We start from the raw sequence: 23,533 nt of genomic DNA, 5'->3' as shown, positions 1-23,533 counted from the left end.
ACCAAAACCAAAACAAACCAAAAAAAAAAAAAAGAAATAATGATCAATAGACATAAATAAATGAGATGAATCAGATTTTAAAATTATTTAACAAGAAATTTTAAAGCAAACATCATAAAATGCTTTAATAATTACAAATCCTCTTGTAACAAATGAAAAAGAAACTCTCAAAGAAGTAGCATTTAAAAAAAAAAAAGACAGTTTTTTGGATATTAGCCATTATCAGTAAGTAGTGGTTTTTAAATGTTATTTTTAATTTTCCTAATAACAGTGATGTAAAACAAATCAAAACCACAATGAGATACTACATCACACCCATTAGGATGGCTATTATTTATAAAAACAAAAGATAACGACTGTTGAATTAGAAAAAATGGAACCTTTGTGCATGCACTGCTGGTGTGCATGTAGAATGACAGTCACTATGAGAAGTGTACACTGAATCCTTAAACTTAAAATTGAAAGCAGGAACTCAAACAGACACTTTCACACCAATATTCATAGCAGCATTACTCACAATAGCCAAAAACTGAAAACAACCCAAGTGCCCATCAACAGATTAATAGATAAAAAGCGGTATACACATACAATGAAATATTACCCAGTCTTAGAATGAAATTCTGACACATGCTACAAAATGGATGAACCTTGAAGACATATGCTAAGTGCAATAAGCCAATCACAGACAAATTTTCTGTCTGAAATTCATAGACAGATAAAGTAGAATGGTGGTTGCCAGGGCTGATGGAAAAAGAGATACTGTTTAATGGGTACAGTGTTTCAGTTTTGAAAAATGAAAGAAGTTCTATGGATTCATGGAGGTGATAGCCTCACAACAATGTGAAAGTACTTAATGCTACTGAACTGTATACTCAGAAATAAAGTGGAAAATTTTATGTTTATATTATATAATATTTGAAAATACATTTCTTTAAAAAAGAGCAAAGGAAGTGATGTGTATATATAAACAAACTATTTAAAACAAAAAGTCTTGTAAAGTTAAAAAATATTAAAATACACGATAACAGAAATAAGTAACAGTAGTATTTAAGTTGGGAATTCATTGTTTCAGTTACTATTTCTGCATAATACAACTTCTTAACTTGGTTGCATAAAACAACCATTTGTTATGTTCATGGATTCAGTAAGTCAGGAATTCAGCAGAGCACAGAAGGGATGGCTTCTTCCATGAAGTCTGAGCCCTGGAATCATCTGACAGCTTGTTTACACATATTTGACACCTGGTCTGGGCTGCAGGGTGGGAGTCTTTCTCTCCATAATGGCTAGTTTGGGCTTCTTCATAGCATATTGTCTGGGTTCCAAGGGCAACTGGAGAGAATGAGAAAGAGAGGAAGAGAGACAGATCCAGCATGCCAGGCAGAGCCACATAACCTTTTATGACCTAATCATGGAAATCACACGTATTATATATGCCACATTTGATGTATGATATGTAGAACCAACTTCACTGAAGTGGATGGGGGGAAAAGGTGATGACCTAAGAAAGATCAGAAGTGAATCGAAGGCTAAGTGTGGTGGCTCATGCCTGTAATCCCAGCACTTTGGGAGGCCGAGGTGGGTGGATCACTTGGGGTCAGGTTCAAGAAGAGCCTGGCCAACATTGTGAAACCCCATCTCTACTAAATATACAAAAAGTATCTGGGCACAGTGGTGCGTGCCTGTAATCCCAGCTACTTGGGAGGCTGAGACAGGAGAATCACTTAAACTCAGGAGGCGGAGGTTTCAGTGCAACCAAGATTGTGCCATTGCACTCCAGCCTGGGTGATAATGGCAAAATTCCATCTCAAAAAAAAAGGAATGAATCTGCTAGGCATGGTGGCTCACACTTATAACCCCAGCCCTTTGGAATGCTGAGGCAGGCGGATAACTTGAGGTCAGGACTTTAGGACCAGCATGGCTAACATGATGAAACCCCATCTCTACTAAAAATACAAAAAATTAGATGAGCGTGGCGGCTGCTGCCAGTAATCCCAGCTACTCAGGAGATTGAGGCAGAAGAATCGCTTGAACCCTGGAGTCAGAAGTTGCAGTGAGCTGAGATCATGCCACTGCATTTCAACCAGGGTGGCAGAGGGAGACTCTCTCTCAAAACAAACAAACAAACAAAAATGAATGGAGTCTGTAAGACTGAAGGCAAAAGAAACTGTACATAAGCACTATTTTCTAGTTGATAAAACTGGTTTCCACAGGATATGAGTCAACAATTCTGACACTCTTTTACATGTATACAGAAATGTAAAAGATAAGTAAATGGATGTTGAACGGTGAATGCCCAGTTTCTCATTCATGTAATGGGAGTTTACAGATAAGCAAGAGGAGGAGGCTAGAATAATCCACATGGTAATGGATTAGAGTCAGAGACATCAATATGAACTTATGATTAGTTCAACATAGATACAGATAGTTACATTTAAAGATATTTATAGATATGTGCTGATACACAAGTTAGCATACACACACATACATTTACCCAGCTTTATCAGTTGAGAGGGTCTAGAAGCAACAACTCTACAGGAGTGACAGCACACCTAGCACTCAGATCTTGGTTTCTAATACCATTACCCAGTAAAAGAAATCATGATTTCATGAAGAAACGGTTGATTCTGGGATGGGGCAGGAGAGCATCTTGTGGCTCCAAAAGGTATGAAAGTGCTCAGAAACAACAACAAAAATGGGCTACGTCAAAGGGACACTGGAACCAAAGTAAGAGCTTCTATTAGCCAAATCTGGAACAATTTGAATAACAAAATAAACAGTAATGAATTATAAAGCAGAAAATAAAATTTCTCCATCAAGAAAAGAGCAAAATAAACCCAATCAAGCAGAAGGACAGGAAAAAATAAAGAGCAGAAATCAATAAAACTGAAAATAGAAAAATACAGAAAATTATTGGGGGAAAAAAACGTACAAAATGATAACAAAAGTGACAACCATAAGAAGACACCAACCACCAATATGTGGAATAAAATAGGCGATGATATCACAATAGATTTTGCAGCCATCAAAAATAGGGTAATGCTTCACTTTGAAAACTGGCACAGACAAGGATGCCCTCTCTCACCACTCCTATTCAACACAGTACTGGAAGTTCTGGTCAGGACAATCAGGCAAGAGAAAGAAAGAAAGGTTATTCAAACAGGAAGAGAGGAAGTCAAACTGTCTCTGTTTGCAGATGACGTGACTGTATACTTAGAAAACCCCATTGTTTCAGTCCCAAAATTCCTTAAGCTGGTAAGAAACTTCAGCAGTTGGGAGGGTCTCAGGATACAAAATCAATGCGCAAAAATCACAAGCAGCAGCACACCAACACGGCACAAGTATAATATGTAACACACCTGCACGTTGTGCACATGTACCCTAGAACTTAAAGTATAATTAAACAAACAAGCAAACAAACAAACAAAAAAAACACAAGCATTCCTATACACCAATAATAGACAAGCGGAGAGCCAAATCATGAGTGAACTCCCATTCACAATTGCTACGGAGAAAATAAAATACCCAGGAATACAATTTACAAGGGACGTGAGGGACCTCTTCAAGGAGAACTACAAACCACTGCTCAAGGAAATGAGAGGACACAAAGAGAAAAAAATTCCATGCTCATGGATACAAAGAATCAATATAGTGAAAATGGCCATACTGCTCAAAGTAATTTATAAATTCAATATTACTGCCATCATGCTACTACTGACTTTCTTCACAGAACTAGAAAACACTACTTTAAATTTCATATAGAACCAAAGAGCCCATATAGCCAAGACAATCATAAGCAAAAAGAACAAAGTGGAAGGCATTACGCTACCTGGCTTCAAACTATACTACAAGGCTACAGTAACCAAAATAGCTTGGTACTGGTACTAAAACAGATATACAGACCAATGGAACAAAAGAGAGGCCTCAGAAATAACACCACACGGCCGGACGCGGTGGCCCACACCTATAACCCCAGCACTTTGGGAGGACAAGACGGGCAGATCACGAGGTCAGGAGATCCAGACCATGGGGAAACCCCATCTCTACTAAAAAATACAAAAAATTAGCTGAACTCGTTGGCGGGCGCCTGTAGTCCCAGCAACTGGGGAGGCCGAGGCAGGAGAATGGCGTGAACCCGGGAGGCGGAGCTTGCAGTAAGCCAAGATCGCAACACTGCACTCCAGACTGGGCGACAGAGCGAGACTCCGTCTCAAAAAATAATAATAATAATAATGACATCACATATCTACAACCATTTGATCTTCGACAAATCGGACAAAAACAAGCAATGGGGAAAGAATTCCCTATTTAACAAATGGTGCTGGGAAAACTGGCTAGCCATATTCAGAAAACTGAAACTGGACCCCTTTCTTACACCTTATACAAAAATTAACTCAAGATGGATTAAAGACTTACATATAAGGCCTAACATCATAAAAACCCTAGAAGAAAACGTAGGCAATACCATTCAGGACATAGGCACGGGCAAAGACTTCATTACTAAAACACCAAAAGCAATTGCAACAAAAGCCAAAATTGACAAACGGGATCTAATCACACTAAAGAGCTTCTGCTCAGCAAGACTGAACAGGCATCCTACAGAATGGGAGAATATTTTTGCAACCTCTCCATCTGACAAAGGTCTAATATCCAGAATCTACAATAAACTTAAACAAATTTACGAGAAAAACAAAAACAAACAATCCTGTCAAAAACTGGGCAAAGGATATGAACAGACACTTCTCAGAAGAAGATGTTTACGTGGTCAACAAACATAATAAAAAAAAGATCATCATCACTGGTCATTAGAGAAATGCAAATCAAAACCACAATGTGATACCATCTCACACCAGTTTGAATAGTGATCATTAAAAAGAGAAGAAACAGATGCTGGCAAGGATGTGGAGAAATAGGAACACTTTTACACTGTTGGTGGGAGTGTAAATTAGTTCAACCATTGTGGAAGACAGTGTGGCAATTCCTCAAGGATCTAGAACCAGAAATACCATTTGACCCAGCAATCCCATCACTGGGTATATACCCAAAGGATTATAAATCATTCTACTATAAAGAGACATGCACATGTATGTTTACTGCAGCACTATTTACAATAGCAAAGACTTGGAACCAACCCAAATGCCCATCAATGATAGACTGGATAAAGGAAATGTGACACATACACACCATGGAATACTAAGCAGCCATAAAAAAGAATGTTCATGTCCTTTGCAAGGATATGGATGAAGCTGGAAACCATCATCCTCAGCAAACTAACACAGAAACAGAAAACCAAACACCGCATGTTCTCACTCATAAGCAGGAGTAGAACAATGAGAACATACGGACACAGGGAGGGGAACATCACACACCGGGGCCTGTCAGGGGAGGGGGAAAAGGGAAGGGAAGCATTAGGACAAATACCTAGGCTTAAAACCTAGATGACGGGTTGATAGGTGCAGCAAACCACCATGGCACATGTATACCTATGTAACAAACCTGCATGTTTAGCACATGTATCCCAGAACTTAAATTAAAAAAATACGTATAAAAAAAAACTCAAAAAAAAAAAAAAAAAGGATAATGCTATGAACAACTTCATGCTTACAAACTTGACAGATGATTAGAAAAAATGGACCGATACCTCAGAAAACACAAACTACCAAAATTCGGTCACAACAAAAATGATAATCTAAATAGTCTTATAACTATTCAAGAATGAATTTTGTTATTTAAAGTTCTTGAAAAAAAAAATCTCCTGGACCAGAGAATTTCACCGGAGACTGTTACACCAAATAGTTAAAGAATTAACACCAATTTTACACAGTCCCTTCCAGAAATTAGAAAAGGGAATAATTTCCAACTCATTTAATAAGGCAAATATTACCTTGATACCAAAACCATACAAACACAGCATTAAAAAAATATAAACCAATCTCTCCTTACTTAAATACAAAAATCCTTGAAATTTTAGCAAGTCACATTCAACAATGTATAAAAAATAGTAATAATGCACAATAACTGACATTTATAGATAACTACATTTAACAACAGAAAACATTTTCTTTAAATGCCCATGAATCATTCATAAAGACAGGCAATATCTTGGGTCACAAAACAAATCTTCATAAATGTAAAAGAACTGAAATTACACAGTGCATACTTTTCATAAAGGAATCAAGATCAGAAATTAATATGTAAAAGATAAGAAATTAGCAAACACTGAAAAATTAACACACTTCTAAATAACCAATAGGCGAAAGTCTGAAAAGATATTTAAAAATACACCAAAATAAGTGAAATGAACAGAAAATACAAGACACAAAACATGTGGAATGCAGCTACAACAGTGCTGAGGGGGAAATTTATGCCAAATGAATACATTTGAAAAGGGAAAAAGAGCTCAAATCAATAATACATCATGACCACATGGAAATTTTATGCAAGGCTGGTTAAACATTCAAAAAATCAATCTGTATAAGCCACCATATTAACAGATTAAAGAAGAAAAATCATATGATCATATGGATTTATGCAAAAGATGCATTTGACAAAATCTACATTACCCATGATTAAAATTCTCAGCATATTGGCAGGAAAAAATTTCCCAACCCTATGAAAAACATCTACTAAAAACTTACAGCTAACATCATATACTTAATGTGAAAGATCAAATGCTTTCTAAGAGCAGGAACAAGGCTAGAATTTTCACCCCGTCGTTTTTTTGTGTTTGTTTGTTTTTTGTTGTTGTTTTTTGAGACAGGGTCTGACTCTGAACCCAGGCTGGAGTGTGGTGGCACTAGCACAGCTCACTGCAGTCTCAACCTTTTGGGCTCAAGTGATTCTCCCACCTCAGTCTCCCAAGTAGGCAGGGTTACAGGTACCTGCCACTGCACAGGCTATATTTTTGTGTTTTTTTGTAGAGACAAGTTCTCACTACGTTGCCTAAGCTGGTATCAAACATCTGGCCTCAAGCGATTCTCCCACTTCAGACTCCCAAAGTGCTGGAACTATAGGTCTACGCCACGGTGCTTGGACCCATCACTGATACTTAATACAACACTGAAGTGTTAGCTAATAACGGTAAGAAAAAGAAATTAAAGACATAAACTAAATTTACCCCAAACTACCCACAATTATTATTTTAAGTGGCACCATACTAATTTCAGTTAAAATCATAGAATAGACATGGGTATCTAATATCATCATTATTAAACAACATTGACTCAGAGATTCTATCAAAGGCAAGCAGACTGAAATAATCAGATTAAATATAATAAATAAAACCTCTCTTTAGCTGATGACATGGTTATATAGCTTAAAGAAAACTAGAAGATTCAAATTTTTAAATGTCTAGAATTAATTTTTTAAAAAACCTTGGTAAGTGCTGAATTAAAATTTTCTTGATATAAAAATTAGCCTCATAATTTAACAAAATGTTCAGAATAGTACAAAAATTATAGTATAGTTAGGATTAACCTTAACAAGAAAGTCAATGACCCAATACTATGAGGGAGGGGAGAATGGGAAGCCAGAAGACAGACTTTATTAAAACATTTTTTATGATAAAACATGAAATTTACCATATCAACCATTTATGAGTATACAATTTAATGGCATTAAGTACATTCATAAGACTGTGCAACCAAGACCATTTCTAGAACTTTTTCATCATCTCAAATTCTGTACACATCAAACATCAAAATACCATTACCCACTACCCTAATCCCTGCAACCTCTATTCTGCTTCCTATCTCTAAATTTACCTATTATAAATACCTCATGTAAGTGGAACTACAAAATTTTTGCCCTTTTTTGTCTAGTTTATTTCAGTTTGCATGTTTTAATGTGTTCAAGATTTTTCTATGCTATGTTACATAGCAGAACTTTGTTTTTAATGACTAATATTCTATTCTATGTATACATCACATGCTGTTTATCCATTCATCTGTTGACGGACACTTGGCTTGCTTACACCTTTTGAGTATTGTGAATAATGCTGCTAGGAATATTAGTATACAAATGTCTGTTTCCGTCCCTGCTTTCAATTCTTTGGGGTATATATCTAGGAGGGAAGTACAGGGTCATATGGTGGCTCTATGTTTAACTTTTGAGAAACTATCAAACTGTTTTCCACGGTGGCTGCACCATTTTACATTCCCACCAGTGATGCATGAGGGTTTTGATTTATCCGTATCTTCAACACTTATTTTCCTTTTTTTGTTTTAAATAATAGCTAACCTAGTGAGTGTAAAGTGGTATCTTCCTAGGGTCTTGATTTGCATTCTCTAATGACTAAAGATTTCAAGGATCCTTTCATATATTCATTGGCCAATTGCATAACTTCTCTGGAGAAATGTCTATTCAAGTCCTTTGCTCATCTTTTATTTGGGTTGTTTGGTTTTTCTGTTGTTGAGCTGTAGAAGTTCTTTATATTTTCTGATTATAAATCTCTATCATCCTTATCAGGTAAATTATCTGCAAATATCTTCTCCTAGTCTGGTTGCCCTTTCACACTCTTGACAGTGTCCTTCAGATTATTATTATTATTATTATTATTTTTGGAGACAGGGTCTCACTCTGTCGCCAGGCTGGAGTGCAGTGGCGCAATCTTGGACTCACTGCAACCTCCACCTCCTAGGCTCAAGTGATTCTCCTGACTCAGTCTACCGAGTAGCTGAGATAACAGGCACCTGCCACCACGCCTGGCAAATTTTGGTAATTTTAGCAGAGATGGAGTTTTACCACATTGGCCACGGTGGTCTCAAACTTTTGACCTCAATTGATCCTCCTGTCTCAGTCTCCCAAAGTGCTGGGATTACAGGCATGAGCAACCACTCCTGGCCCCAAATTAACATTTTTTATAAGAAAGAAACAAAATTTATTTTGTAAAAAACCTAAATAACATAAAAAATATGAATTCTCACAAAATTACTACATATATTAAATGCAATTCTAGTTAGAATTCCAAAAGTTTATTAGGAATTGGATAAAACTAAAAGCTCATAGAAAGAAAAAAGGCTGCAGAATGGCAGTGGAATAGTGAAGGTATTTCTCTTTATATCAGGACATACTATAAAGCTACTATTAGTAACAAGAGTATGTGTTGGCAGAGGAAAAAAATACATCAAAATTCAAAAGTACGTTGAATGTTACGTGAGATTTAATATAGAATAAAAGTAGTACATTTAGAAGAGAACAGATTTTTTTTTTAATTTAATAAATAGATCTGACACAACTGACCACCCAGAAGAAAACAAACTTAGAAGATTGTCATGTTATATACCGAAACACATTCCAAATGGTTAAAGACTTAATTTTTTTTTTTTTTTTTTAAAAAAAAAAAAAAGGTTTTCAGATGAAAAATCTAAGTTGGGATAAGACAGAACTTTTAACTACAACAAACTTAAAGCTATAAAAGTCACACATTTAATAATTAAAATCCAACGGCCAATAAACATAAGGTGCTCAAACTCTGGCAATCATGGAAACGGACACTAAAGTCAAAATGAGATTGCTTAATATCAATGAATGGGCAAAAACATGGAACAGTAAATAGACTATCAGGTAAAAGGTACTTTACACTATTAGTGTAAAAGGAAATTATAATAGCCTTTTCTGAAAGCAGGTACAGGCACAGACACATACAAACACATATGCTTTTTTTTTTTCATTTATGGGCACCAATTAAGGTATAGAATGATTCAAAGGCTACCTCAGCAGAATGATAGGAGTAATGACTAAATTCTTATTTTAAACCTTTATTAACTCAATGGAGTAATATAACACTCTTTTAATCTGAAAAATGAATATAAATAAAACTTTAAAAAGTAGTAGCACATATCACTGACTAAAGGAAATGGAGAAGAGAGAAAAAGAGCACTGACCATGGAGTTTGTAAGGAAATCAAAAACGAATTCATCCATTTCACAATTCACAATTCTGTCTAGGCTGACCCTGACCTTCATACTCAAAGGAACACATGCACCATTAGCATTTCTCACTTTTTAAATATATCCAAGCAAATAATGCCCATGGAATGCCACCAACCTGATCTGTTGGTGGCTTCACTTGGTTCTACAACAAACTGCAGAGAGGCTTCTTTCTTCCTTGAAGAAACTGGAACTGACTTTGGATGTGATTTCTGGCACTGAGCACAGAAGAAATACAACATTAGAACTATTTTATTAACTTACCAATTCTGATGAAATATATTTGTTTTTTAAATGGGGGGAAAAACAAGTATTCTAAAACAACAAACCAGCTGTTAAGAGTTTTATGCTACTTTTTATTTTATTTCTAAAGTAATAGCTACTTTGGAAAACAATTTGGCATTATTCAGTAAAGCTGAAATTTCATACAACCTATCACAGAAACAGTATGGCTCTAAACAGCAAACAACTATGTGTATAGAAGACTGAATAAACTTATTGAATAAATATAGTATAGATATATCATATTACATATGTAACAGTGGACCAAATAAACTACAATAATATAAATTATTATTTTAACCAGAAAAAAAAGCAAGCTGCAGAAGTACATAACAATCCTATCTATGTAAAGTTCAAAACAGCCACATAAAACACTACAGTATTTAGAGATTCATTCTGCAGGAAAGAGTTAACGTAGCAGTCCTGATATATTTAAAGGGCCAGCTTACAGGGCTACCCCTTGGTTGGCATCCGGAAACTTGACTTTTAGAATGTTCCCTCCATTACCAGCAGAGAAGGTTGCACCTGCTATGCCAGCCTGCCTAGACTGTTTGCATAAACACTGTGATTTGTGGTGAACAGCTGCTTTCTTTCCTTCTGGGAGTGTGTAAAATTTTGGTAGGCATAGGGTGCTTAGATCAATCCCCAGCGAAAACAGGCTGAGTTTCAAAAGGCTTCTCTGAGGAGAAAGAATATATACACGTTACTGCATTTCACTGCTGGAAGGAATGAGTACACTCTATATGGCCCGCTGGGGAGCACAGGAAGCCTATACATGGATTCCTCCAGACTCTGCTAATGTATTTTTCCCTTACTGACGCAGCTGTGTATCCTGGCTGAATGACTATAATAAGTATCGGTCATGAGTTCAACTATATGTCAAGTCTGCCGAGTCCTTTTAGTGAAGCACCCAAATGTGGATGGTAGTGGGACCTCTGTCACAAGTGGTAGCAGAAGTGTGGACACAGTATTGGCACAGTACAGAAATGAATAAATGACAGGCTGATATGGTTTGGCTGTGTCCCCACCCAAATCTCAACTTGAATTGTATCTCCCAGAATTTCCCTGTGTTGTGGAAGGGGCCCAGTGGGAGATAACTGAATCATCAGGGCCAGTCTTTCCCGTACTATTCTCATGATAGTGAATAAGTCTCACGAGATCTCATGGATTTATCAGGGGTTTCCACTTTTGCTTCTTCCTCATTTTTCTCTTGCCACCACCACGTAAGAAGTACCTTTTGCCCTCTGCCATGATTATGAGGCCTCCGAGCCATGTGTAAGGCAAATTAAATCTCCTTTTCTTCCCAGTCTTAGGAATCTCTTCATCGGAAGTGTGAAAATGGACTAATACACAGATCCACTACACTGTTGCTGAGTGACCACAGTATGGAATTCAATTCCATAAAAAGACAGAGGCAGGCTTTCATTTCATCTCTGCTCCCTCTTAATATCTCATTAAAGATTTTTAAAAACAAACTCAGAAGGATGAAGAGAAAGACAAAGGAGTAGATGAGACATGTCAGCAAACATTTTTAGGTTGAAAAGCAAATTACTGGTAATTAAGCAACCCAGAGAGAATGGAAACATGCTAGCAATGGAGAAAACCCAGAAGCAGACAGATTACTGTTTATGGATAAACCTATAAAGATTAGTAAAATTGCAAGACACCACTAAAAAAAGGGGGCAGGTCAGATGCAGTGGCTCACACCTGTAATCCTAGCACTTTGGGAGGCCAAGGCAGGAGGATCACTAGAGGTCAAGAATTCAAGATCAGCGTGGGAAACTAAGCAAGACCACATCTCTATGTAAAAATAAAAAATTAGCCAAGAGTGGTGGTGCATGCTTGTGGTCCTACGTACTCAGGAGGCTGAGGCAGGAGGATCACTTGAGCCCAGAGGTTTGAGGTTACAGTGGGCTATGTGCACGCAACTGCACTCCAGCAACAGTGCAAGACCCTGTCTGAAAAAACAGAAGGGGCACGTAAACAGAGGGTGTTAAAAGTGCGTATAGTTGAATGTGTCTTTTGTCAGAGAAAAAAAAAAGTGTGTATAGAAAGTAGTAAAACTGGCTGGGCGCAGTGGCTCACACCTGTAATCCCCATACTTTGGGAGGACGAGGCGGGTGGATCACCTGAGGTCAGGAGTTCGAGACCAGCCTGACCAATATGGTGAAACCCTGTCTCTACTAAAAATACAAAAATTAGCCAGGCATGGTGGCAGACACCTGTAGTCCCAGCTACTCGAGAGGCTGAGACAGGAGAATTGCTTGAACCCGGAGGCGGAGGTTGCAGTGAACTGAAATCGTGCCACTGCACTCCAGCCCAGGAGACACAGCGAGACTCCGTCTCAAAAAAAGAAGGTAGTAAAACCGAGAAGCCCCTCCCAAACCTATCAGAAGATTAGATATTTACTCTCTTGAGTTTCTAAATCAGAGAGACTGTGACATTAGTGGCATAAGATACAGCTGAAGTTAAGGGCAATACATGAAAACCAGAGATATTAAGTAGGAGCATTCAAACTGTACTTTCCCCTCTGCCACATCTGACTGAAATGGAAAACAATCACAGTTAGACTCCAACAGCCAAGTGGGAGAGATTTCTTTGTCAGAAATACTTACCAGGCCAAGAGAAAAGAAAACTACAGATATTAACACCTGGACATCAACAATGAAATGGACCAAACTACACCACGGTGACATCCACCAGTTTACAAATTTTACTAGGCATATAGAGCTTGCAATGCATTTTAGTTTCCCACTTTCAAACAAGAAGAGATAGCTAAGGATCACCGGACATATGAAAAAAGGCCAGGTAAAGAGCAAAGTCAGTAAAAAAGGTACTTGCAGAAAACAGAAACTGAAGAAATATGTATGAAAATGGTTAGAAGAACCTAAAGTCAAGGAATATAATAAAAATTTAGATCACTAAAGACAGAGGACATGATCCTAAAAGCCTGCAAAGAGGAAAAAAATAGTCACAAAGGATCATGAAATCAAAACAGTATTCTCAACAGAGAAGCTAAAATAAAAGAAAGCAACATTTTTAAAAGTCTAAGGGAAAATATACCTGACTAAAAGGGAGGCTTGACATGAAAAAAATATACTATTTTTTAATTAAAGGAAAATAATTTCTAATCTAGAATTCTGTACTCACCCAAATTACACATCATGAAGGTAAAACCATGGTATTTTTAAACAATTAAGGTCTTAAATTCTCAGAAAGCTGCTAAAGGGTAAGTCCCACCAAAAAAGGAGAGGCCAAGAAAAAAGGAAGATTTAAGATCCAAGAAATAAGAGTTGCAATTCAGGAGAAAAGCAAAGGGACTCCCTGTGATACAAGAAGAGTACATGACAAAACCTATCTAACAGGTCTAAGGGTAGATTGCAGAAAAAAAAAAAAAAAAAGAAAAGAGCAGAGATAGAAAAGCTGAAAATGATAAATTAATGTGTCTACATATACTAAGACATTTATACTTAGACTTTTGTCATAGAAAACTGGTGACGAATTAGTCATAGGTGCACAGAAAGTCAAAAATGGAAAAACCAAAATTAAATCAAGAGAAAACTAAGAGCTGTACATAAAGAAAATTTAACCATTAGTACTCTACATAGCTGTGACTACTGAAACAGTCGTAATAATACCGCAAACACTAAATACTAATCCTACTAAAAATTATGTCGTACTAAAGAATGGAAGTTTATGTGTTGTGGTGGGAAGTAGAAACTATATGACAAATAGTCTAAATTTCCATAGTAGAAAGCCAATAAATAATAGCAAAGACTGAAAAAAAAATCAAGAAACAGCAATATAAACATTATTTAGAAATATGGAGTCAAAATACCTGGAAGAAATAGCTAAGACTAAGAAGTTGGACTTGGAGGAGGAAAAGAGGGCTCTACTGTTTTTTTGTGGAATTTATGGAACTATTTTAACTACCATGTACATAATGCCTTTGAGTTTTAAAATCATTCTTCCAACAAATTAAGAAGAAAATTATGTAAAAAGATAGGGAACAGAATAAAATAGTGAACCAGAATAGACTGCTGATTCTTCGAAAATGCTAATAACAGAAAAATACCTCTAACAACAGATTATTTAAAAAGGTGAAAATCAGCAATAAAAAGAGAGTACTAACTATGAGAAAGATCATAAAGTTAACTATACACAAACTGAGGACAGAGGAAATATTTCAAGAAAATTATAAAATGTCAAAACTGGCAAAAGAAATACAAAAAATGTAACAGATCATTAAATAAAGTGGTAATCACAAACACCCCACCAAAACAGCCCCAACCATGTTTTACAAATGATCTAAATTTGAAGAAACAAATCATTTTTGCTTAATCAAGTTATCCCAGAAAACAGAAGAGAAAAACTAATTTCTTTTATGAAGTTCGGCTGTGTTTCAGATAAAACCTAAGGAGTCGTATCTTATTTTACTTAAAGACAAACAAATATGAAGTAATAACTAGACCTAGGAATCTCAAGTTCTCAAACAGAAAAGCCTGTAAGATAGGTAAGTCTTAAGTCTGATTTTATTTTCAAATCAAGTAAACAAATTCCATTTCTTACGTGGAAGGCCTGGGCCAAGCTTGCTGCATGGAAAGGATCTACCTGAAAAAAAACCCGAACACCTACAAAGTCTCTGTTGTTTGGAAGCATCCATCTCAAGGATTAGAAAAAAATTAATAATATAAAAATAAAAATAAAGAATATATGAAAAATAAAATTAAGAAAAAAATAATGAAACTAAAAACAATCAAATGAGAGGACCAACAAAGCCAAACTTGGTTTTCTGAAAGACCAAAATTGATAAACCCTGACAAAACTAATCAATGAAAAAGACAAGGCATAGCAGGTACAGTGGCATGTGCCTCATGAGCAGTAGTCCCAGCTACTCCGTAGGTTAGGGAGGATCACTTAAGCCCAGGAGTTCTAATCCAGCTTGGGCAACATACCAAAATCCCTACATCTAATCAAAAAAAAAAAAAAAAAAGATAAGGCATAAATAACCAAAGTCAGGAATAAAAAAGGGGATATAACTGTAGATTCCACAGACATTAACAAGACTGTAAAAAGACAAGACAAAGAGAGACATAAGACATATAAGACACATTCTAAGTCATTTAGAAGTCACTGTAGTGGACCTTGGCTTTAGAGCACAGAGTCTTGCTCTCTGTCTTACATGACTTAAATGTATAAATTTTCAAAATGTCTTAAAAGGGACCAGATTTACCCTTCTGCCTGAATCAATTTTAAAAAAAGAAAAAGTATACAAGATTCTCAAGAAATATGAAACTGAAAAACCAAAAAGAATGATTACTGAGATGGTAAACAAATGAGGTGAACCCTCTCATCACCCATTTCCAGGATGTGACACAGGAGAAATCCTCAGTTGAGGAGCCAAAGCTGAGGATTCAGGAAGACGAAAGTGGTTAGAATTTGCAGGGTAAAGTACTGGACAGAAGACAGTTACATAGAGAAAACTGCAGAATGTGCAGATCTCTCTCAAGCATTCAATCAAACATTGATCAGAGAAAGTGTCGTAGGAAAACCAGAGAAAGAACCACCTGAAGCCTTCAGGGGGAATATCCTCCCAGTTACAAAGGACCTAGAATAATGCCTGTACCTACCAGCCAGAGTGGAAAACCTCCATAAATAACGGGACACAGTAAAGAAGAATTTTGCCTCAGAAGGAGAGAAAATTAGCTACAGACTATATTTTGCTAAGATATGGCTTCTCATATCTCTAAAATTTGTTTCCATTTTTTTTAAATAGCTGCCTTAGCAGGAGTATTAGCCTTCTGTGACTTATTGCATTCTACCTAGAAGAGGAACCTCTAGCATAACCTTGATACCAAAGCCCTGTAAGAACATTAAAAAAAAAAAAAAAAGACAGTATTATTCATAAACATAGATGCAAACATCTTCAGTATTAGGCAAACATAATCAAAAAAAGTTAATACTTTATGACCAAGTCAAGTTTATCCCAGAAAACCTCAAGTTGCTTTAACTTTCAAAAACCATTGTAATTTATGTTTCAGAAGGTCTCTCAATTCTGAAAGAAATGGTTTTGTCTTCATTCCTTGGAACCAAAAGGCTACATATGTTTAATATGTTGATTGTCTTTTACAGTTTGTATATGATTTTTCTAATTAGTACTGTGCTTTTGAATAATTTGCCTTAGATTAGCTTCAAATACTTTATTTGAAAGTCTGCTATTTAGTATAGTTAAGTCAACCAATACTTTATTTCTGATCAAACAGCAAGCAATTAAAACACATAATATAATCAATAGAAAACTGATTTCCCCATATAGCAATGAAGTGCCTTCATTTATTAGAATATAACCAACCCTGTCAACCTGATTAGCAACTTTGATTGCTGCCCATTTTCCTAAAAATCTAATTTGACTATTATTTTAGGGAAGTGAAAAATGTTTGTTATAATTTGATAATTCTAATTCCCATAACCCCAATTCCAACACAGAAAATATCAAATAAAACTTTTCACAAAATACCTCCTAATTTTACAGAAAGTCAACGGGAATATAGAATTCCCTTTCAAGAATAAGACTTACAAACAACTAAAATATACTTAAGTATATTGTGTATATACCTTCATTCATTAAAATATTAAACCTATACCAGCTCTTCTTCATCACTTACCTCTTTGCTTTGTGACTGAATACAAGTGTCTTTTATTTTGTGTGTGGAATAAAGCACTGATTTTGTAGAATTTGTACTAAAATCATTGGCAAGACCTAAAACAAAAGTATGAAATTTTCAAAAACAAGATATAGTGTAATATCTATTAGTTACAATTAAAAGTAGCTGTATATGACATGTGACTCACTGACCACAATTAGCTTCAATCAAGTAGAGACCTCAGTTCAAGATTCAAATGTTCCTGAGAAGCATCAGGAAATGAGAAAAGCAAACAAAACACCTGAAGTATCAATATATGCCGGTTCTTCTTTCAGAGCTTGTACAGAAAGCATTCTTTTCTGTCAAGTGCCCCTATTTCTTTGGGTGGCTTATTCTCTTATTCCAATACCTGCTGATGTTAATCAGCAACTGGAAAAGTTTTTGCAGTAATTTATGACTTCCTTAAACAGATATGTAAATCATCAAAGATTATCTCAAATTCTCCAATGATCCCAACAATTCTACACATCTGTTTTCATTATCTATTTTTTCTGGCTGGATGCAGTGGATCATGCCTGTAATCCCAACACTTTGGGAGGCTGAAGAGGGCAGATCACTGAAGGGCAGAGGTCCAAGACCAGCCTGGCCAACATGGTAAAATGTGGTCTCTACTAAAAAATACAAAACTTAGCCAGGCGTGGTGGCACACACCTGTAATCCCAGCTACTCGGACGGCTGAGGAACAAGAATCACTTGAACCTGGGAGACAAAGGTTGCAGTGAGTTGAGATAGCGCCACTGTACTACAGCTTGGGTGACAGAGTGAGACTATGTCTCAATAAATAAATAAACAATAAAATATTTTTTCTTATGTATAATTATGTATGGACTTCTAGATTACAGTAATCTAATGTGAACTAAAGGGGATGACAAATTATTGTCAAATTATTATTTTTGTCAGTATTATCCTAAGTATACCAGAAGGTACACAAAGGATTGCATATGAACTCAAAATACCAGGGAAAACATTTTACATATACTTAAACCCTATAGGGTTTAAATTTTTTATTTTTTATTTGCTGCATTTGGCATTAATTACCATGACAAATTCATATTTTCATCCATCTAACCCTCAAACTCCATCTTGAAATGAAGACTTACTTTGTTCTTCAAAACAGTCTTGTAAGATTTCCAGAACATTCTGGCCTTGCTGTGTGTTAATGTCACGTGCCCTAATAAAGAAAGGAAAAATACAGCCTATCATTTTCAGAAGATATTTCTTTATATTACCATCTATTTGAAAATTCCACATCTCATTGTAAAATATTAATTTACTTAATATGTAAAATATCTTTACTATCTGAAGACAAAACAAGTACTTGAGGGTCTATACATTCCCTGAACTGAACTCTTTCCGTCCTAATAAGAATTAGTATATCATAATCTACATTAATAATTAATATTTCTTAGTTGAACAGCCATGTCTAAAGCTGTTTTAGATTACTGCTGTATCTCAAAAACACAAATTTTTTTGAATGAATCCAATCAGTACTGAAATGCTTCTTTAACAGACTTTACAGTCACATCTCCAAATAACAGATTCCTCCCTATAAATTCTCAAATGCATTTTTGATTCAGTATCATTGATTAATCTTAAGTTTATGAATCAGTATAAATTTTAATTAAAAATTATATTGAGCTTGTAGATTCACACACAGCTATACAACATAATAGAGATCCCTTGTTCACTTTACCTAGTTCTCCTCAGTGCTAATATTTTGCAAAACTATAGCATATCATCACAATCAGGATACTGATACTGATAAAATCTACCAATGCTATTCTGATTTCTTCAGTTCTACATGTACTCATTTCTGAATATACTCATGTTTGTATTTATTTCTACACAATGTATCACATCTGTAAGTTCAGATAAAACAACCAGAGTCAAGATACTGAATAGTTCCATCATCACAAAGATCCTCTATTGTCCTTTTGTAACCATAACCACCTTCCTCTCATCTCCTTCCTGCCTCCTCTCATTCCCACCTCTGGCAACTACTAATCTGTCCTCCATTTCTAAAATTCTGTCATTTGGAAAAAATTATATGTAACTAGAATCATACAGTACGTATCCTTTGGCCTTGGCTTTTTTCACTCAACACAATTCTATGGAAATCAATCCAAGTTGAATGTATCAATATTTCATTGCTATTTAGAGTCAAGTAGTGTTCCATGCTATATGTGTACCACAGTGTTTAACCATTTACCTGTTGAAGAACATCTGGATTTCAATCAGTAAAAAACTGACATGCATCTCTAACAGGGTGGGCAAACTTTTGCTTAAAGGGCCAGATGGTAAATATTTTAGGCTTGTAAACAATAGTTTCTGTCACAACCAGTCGACTCTCCCATTCTAGCCCGAAAGCAATCACAGACAGTATGTAAAGAGGCATGGCTGTGTTCCAATAAAAAAATTGAAACAAAACCTGTGACAAAACATTTGGCTGGCCTATCAGCCAGAATTTACTGATCCCTGATCTACAACATTCCTATTATTCTTGAGAGCTCGAAAAGTACTATATATGCAGTAAAGATTGTGAGCCACAGTGCATTATCAGGTCATCCGTCATAAAGTTTCATAACTGAAAGATCTCAGATATCATCCAGTCCAATAATTATCCAAATAGATGCATAAGTTACTTTTGGAACTTTGCAGAAATACACATAATTGGTCACTTCCTAGAGACCAATTTAATCAGATTTCCTAGGGTGACGGAGATAATTCTGAGGTGCAAATCTAGTTAAAAACCACTAGGCTGAATCCTATGCCCTCATTTTGCAGACAGGCTAACTGCAATCCAAAATGGTCAAATGGCCTACCTCAGTTTGTAAACCTAATTAGTATTAGTGGCCGGTTTTCTACCAGAATATATATATAGCTGACTGTTACAAATTCTGGCCTTGACACCACCCCAAAATACCACCTACAGCTATAAATACACTCCTACTATTACCTATTTCAAGGAGGAGATCCAGAAACATCAGATTTTCCAAGGTGATAATGCAGAGTCACTATTAGAACACAGGTCACATTAGTCTAGGCAACAGCTTTTTCAAAATTTATCAAATTCATCTTTTCTTCCCCCTTGTCATTATTACCTTAGCATAAAAGCACCTCCATCAAGTCTAGATTACTATAACCCCTTCCTTAAGCTACTCTGTAAACATCAAACATCTTTGCTTTTTTAAATGTGTGTGTGTGTTTACATCAGATAGCCCTTATTCCACAGAAGATTTAGGACAGCTTATTCAAACCTATAATAGATACCTAAGCCTAACATATCCATTTTATGGCTCAATCCAACTCATATGGTCTTGTTTTCCACTTCTACCCAACATATTCAACCTTCTTAAATCAGGTTTCTGCTACCGACAAATGTATGTGTTCCTACTTTGGTTCCTTTGCTAAGTTACTTTCTATGTCTGGAATGAACTTTATCTTAGTCTTTAAATACCTAACCTATTCAAGGTCCACCAAAGTTACACTACAACTTTAAAGCTTTTCTTAATATCAACAACACAGAATTCCCTAATTTCTCACATGGCTGTCTATACTGCAAGTTAATGCCTAATTATATATAGGCGTACTCTCTCTGACACACAAGTCATTACTTCAGTATTATAAGTACTAATTTTTGTCCATTAAAGTATTTCACAAATGTACATATACATCTTCCCAATAGAAATGAAAGCTTCTTGGAAGCAAAATAACATACTTCTGTGCCCTATCGGACCTACTAAAATCACAGCTCAATAAACAAGATGTTATTCAAATAACATCTTCACTTTTAAGAACATGCTTTTCATCCTATTACTAGTAAATATTTAACTAGAAAATTTACTTTTTACAGGTTTTACAACTAAAAGAAGGACCAAAACAACCCAAATAAGCATCCAACAAATAAATGCATGATAGCATGTATTATTTTTGTTTTTGCCCCACTGAATAAGCTACATCCTTCTAATTTTACCATTTGATTCATTCTACAAAATGCTTTTCCCATGGCAGTCACTTAGTCAGAACTGAGATTCCCTCTTCCTGTTTCCACTATTTTATCAGGTGAATTTCTTTTTTCACAGCCACAAAGTCATTGCACTGCTTGCATTAACATTCCGTTAGTATAAGATGACTACCCTTAATCAGTGGGCATAGAAATCATTATTTTAGTCACAGGTGATAGTTTTTCCTTTCTTCATTTAAAAATCTATTAACGATGAGAATAAAAATAATCTTAAAAGCTTAAGTATATAAATCACCTGGAAGGTCGACAAAATCTTCTTCTGTAGCCATTTTTGAGATGATCCTGAAAGAAAAGTAAATCATCCATTTGGTTTAAGATATAGCAGAATAAAATTTATTTTCAAAGTAACTTCATCCAGCATGGGCATGCTATACACCAAATATCTCCTAAGGGCTCAAAACAATTCTAAGGTTATGATAGGCATTTAAAAATTGAACGGCCGGCATCTGGTAAGCTTTATTCCGCTTCTCTCCCCACAGTGAGAATGGCTTTATTGCTTTTTTCTGATTATATATAATGTAAACAATATATGTGCTCATAGTAAAAAGTCTAGATTATATTATTCTTTCATACAACTCTTTATGTTTATATGTATAACGTCACACAATGGGAGATCATCGAAGCTGAAGAAGAGGAGATAAATTAGAAAAGAAATGATACGGGTTTGATATAGCAACCATAACCAAAGTATGAAATATAGAATAGTGAACACCAAAGAAGTCCAGAAATATGTAAACAAAATATGAGTTGCCGCCCCCATTAGTCATTTACAGCTTGTACCTTTTAACTAATAGCTGTCTTTAAGAACACTGTCGATAACTGATGCTCCATAAATCAGCCTCAAGAACTGCATATAAGGCCACCATTTTGACAGAAGAACTGAAAACGTCAAACTATTTCGGGACATACTTGTTACATAATCTGTTTCTCCCAACTAGCAAGTGTGACGCAAAGGCACATTTTTAAGGCGTTTCAATACTTCTACCATGGGGAGAAAAGTATTTGGAGGACTAGGAACTGGAGCTAGACTAAAAAGCAGACGCCAAGATCGCGCCACTGCACTCCAGCCTGGGGGATAGAGCAAGACTCCGTCTCGAAAAAACACCCCAACAGAAATCACAAGCACCTCTCAAGAGTAAGACGCAGGCACAGACGAAGACACGAAAACTTAAGAAATAATAAAAGTACAGTAAATTAACTCCGATTATCGATACACGATCACACTTGATTTCAAAAATTCCTCCGGCTTTCCCACTGAAATCCCTCATGGACCACAGCCCCAGCCTAGCCTTTCCTTCTCCCCCTCCTCGGGCGCCCGTGTCCCCAGCCAGCCGCTCAACCGCTTGCCTGGAGCGCGAGGGCCCGCACTTACCAGACCCGACGCAGCCATGTTCCGGCCCCGCTGAGCCAGCGCAGGGGTCTGAGGTGGAAGCCCACACGGAGCACAACTCCAGGAGGCCGAGCAAGAAATGAACCGCCAGACTACCAGGCGGCGGCCAAGCAACACCCCTAAGTCGAAGAGGACGGCCGGGAGCGCTGGGATCCGGAAGGCGCGCGCTAACAACACTTCCCCGCCATCAGCTCCGCCCTCAAAAAACAAGAACGCTCGGCGCCTGCATGGGTTTGAACCCAGCCGCACATGCGCAAAACGGGCTGCGCCGTCCAATAGGAAGCAAGCGGTTAGTGAGCTCGCCCCTTCTTGCTCTAAGCCAATGGCCCTCCCGCCCGCAGCTCCGCCCGCCCTATCTCTAGCTGCTCTGCTCTTCCCACCTCCCTTCCACAGCGCCGCGTCGGGGACAGGCGCGAGAGTGGGCCTTTATTTGGAAGGCGCGGTCCTGGGAACCGCTCCTTGTGCCCAATGTAAAACTTCTCAACAGTTCTATTAAAGAATAATAAGTAATACTTGGAAGGATGAGAGGTAGAAATTGAAGACTTTTTTTTTAACAGAATCTTTTTGAAGAGATTTTTCTAATGCAAATTCGTCAGCCACGCCCAACCCATCTAACCATCATCTCTGAAAATAATTGAATAATTATGTGTAATAATGGTGATGATGGCTTGTATTCTTTTTCAAGTATGTGGGTGATGTTTTTATGATGCATTGCCAACAAATGACCCACGTAAATAGCTATCATTTAAGTATGATGCACTGAAAAGAATTCTATACAGAATCCTGAAACCTGCCAGCCAATGACTAGCTGTGTTATGGGGAGAAAAATTTCGGCACCATTCTGGGTGTTTCCATAGTGATAGAATGGAAGTCTAACTTAGACGCTCTGAAGACTTCTCACCTGACCAGTGTATGATTCTATGAAGCTGTGTCTTATTTTATTATTTAATTTAAAATTACAAGAAAATTCTAATCAGAAAGTAGTTTACTCATTGAATAAATACATTAATCAGGAGTTGAGCTAATAGATTTTTAAAACATGTAGTGCTTTAATAAATGCTGTCACCTATGAAAGCCAATTTTTTATTTTATTTATTTTTTTTGATAGGAAAGAAAGAGGAACTATGAACTCTGACAGAAATTAGGCCTAGATTGCACTCCATTCCATTAATTCTGCCATTATGGGCAACTAAGTTATCTGTTCCTT

The 23,533-nt window shown here is 36.4% G+C and overlaps 1 protein-coding gene across 3 annotated transcripts in view; it reads right to left on the bottom strand.

Annotated features, from left to right (window-relative positions):
• The window catches only part of CENPC (centromere protein C), a 71,452-nt gene extending 48,918 nt beyond the window's left edge, over nt 1–22,534 (bottom strand). For 2 of the 3 annotated variants that reach the window (XR_013417519.1, XM_001099283.5), the window contains exons 1-5: nt 22,309–22,534; nt 21,172–21,218; nt 18,013–18,083; nt 16,874–16,968; nt 10,045–10,144 (exon numbers count right to left, since the gene is read on the bottom strand). Coding sequence is in view for 1 of the 3 variants with exons in the window: in XM_001099283.5 (XP_001099283.4) it covers nt 10,045–10,144; nt 16,874–16,968; nt 18,013–18,083; nt 21,172–21,218; nt 22,309–22,326 (331 nt within the window). In the remaining 2 variants the exon portion in view is untranslated. Of the gene's footprint in view, nt 1–10,044; nt 10,145–16,873; nt 16,969–18,012; nt 18,084–21,171; nt 21,219–21,716; nt 21,827–22,308 lie in introns of those variants that run through there. The other variant, XM_015138619.3, reaches the window with a different exon arrangement.
• Between the last annotated feature and the right edge of the window lie 999 nt (nt 22,535–23,533).

Source organism: Macaca mulatta, chromosome 5 (assembly GCF_049350105.2).
Source record: "Macaca mulatta isolate MMU2019108-1 chromosome 5, T2T-MMU8v2.0, whole genome shotgun sequence".
In the NCBI taxonomy this organism is placed as follows: Eukaryota; Metazoa; Chordata; class Mammalia; order Primates; family Cercopithecidae; genus Macaca; species Macaca mulatta.
Note: the sequence above shows the minus strand (reverse complement) of the source record. Positions and strands in the feature narration are given on the sequence as shown.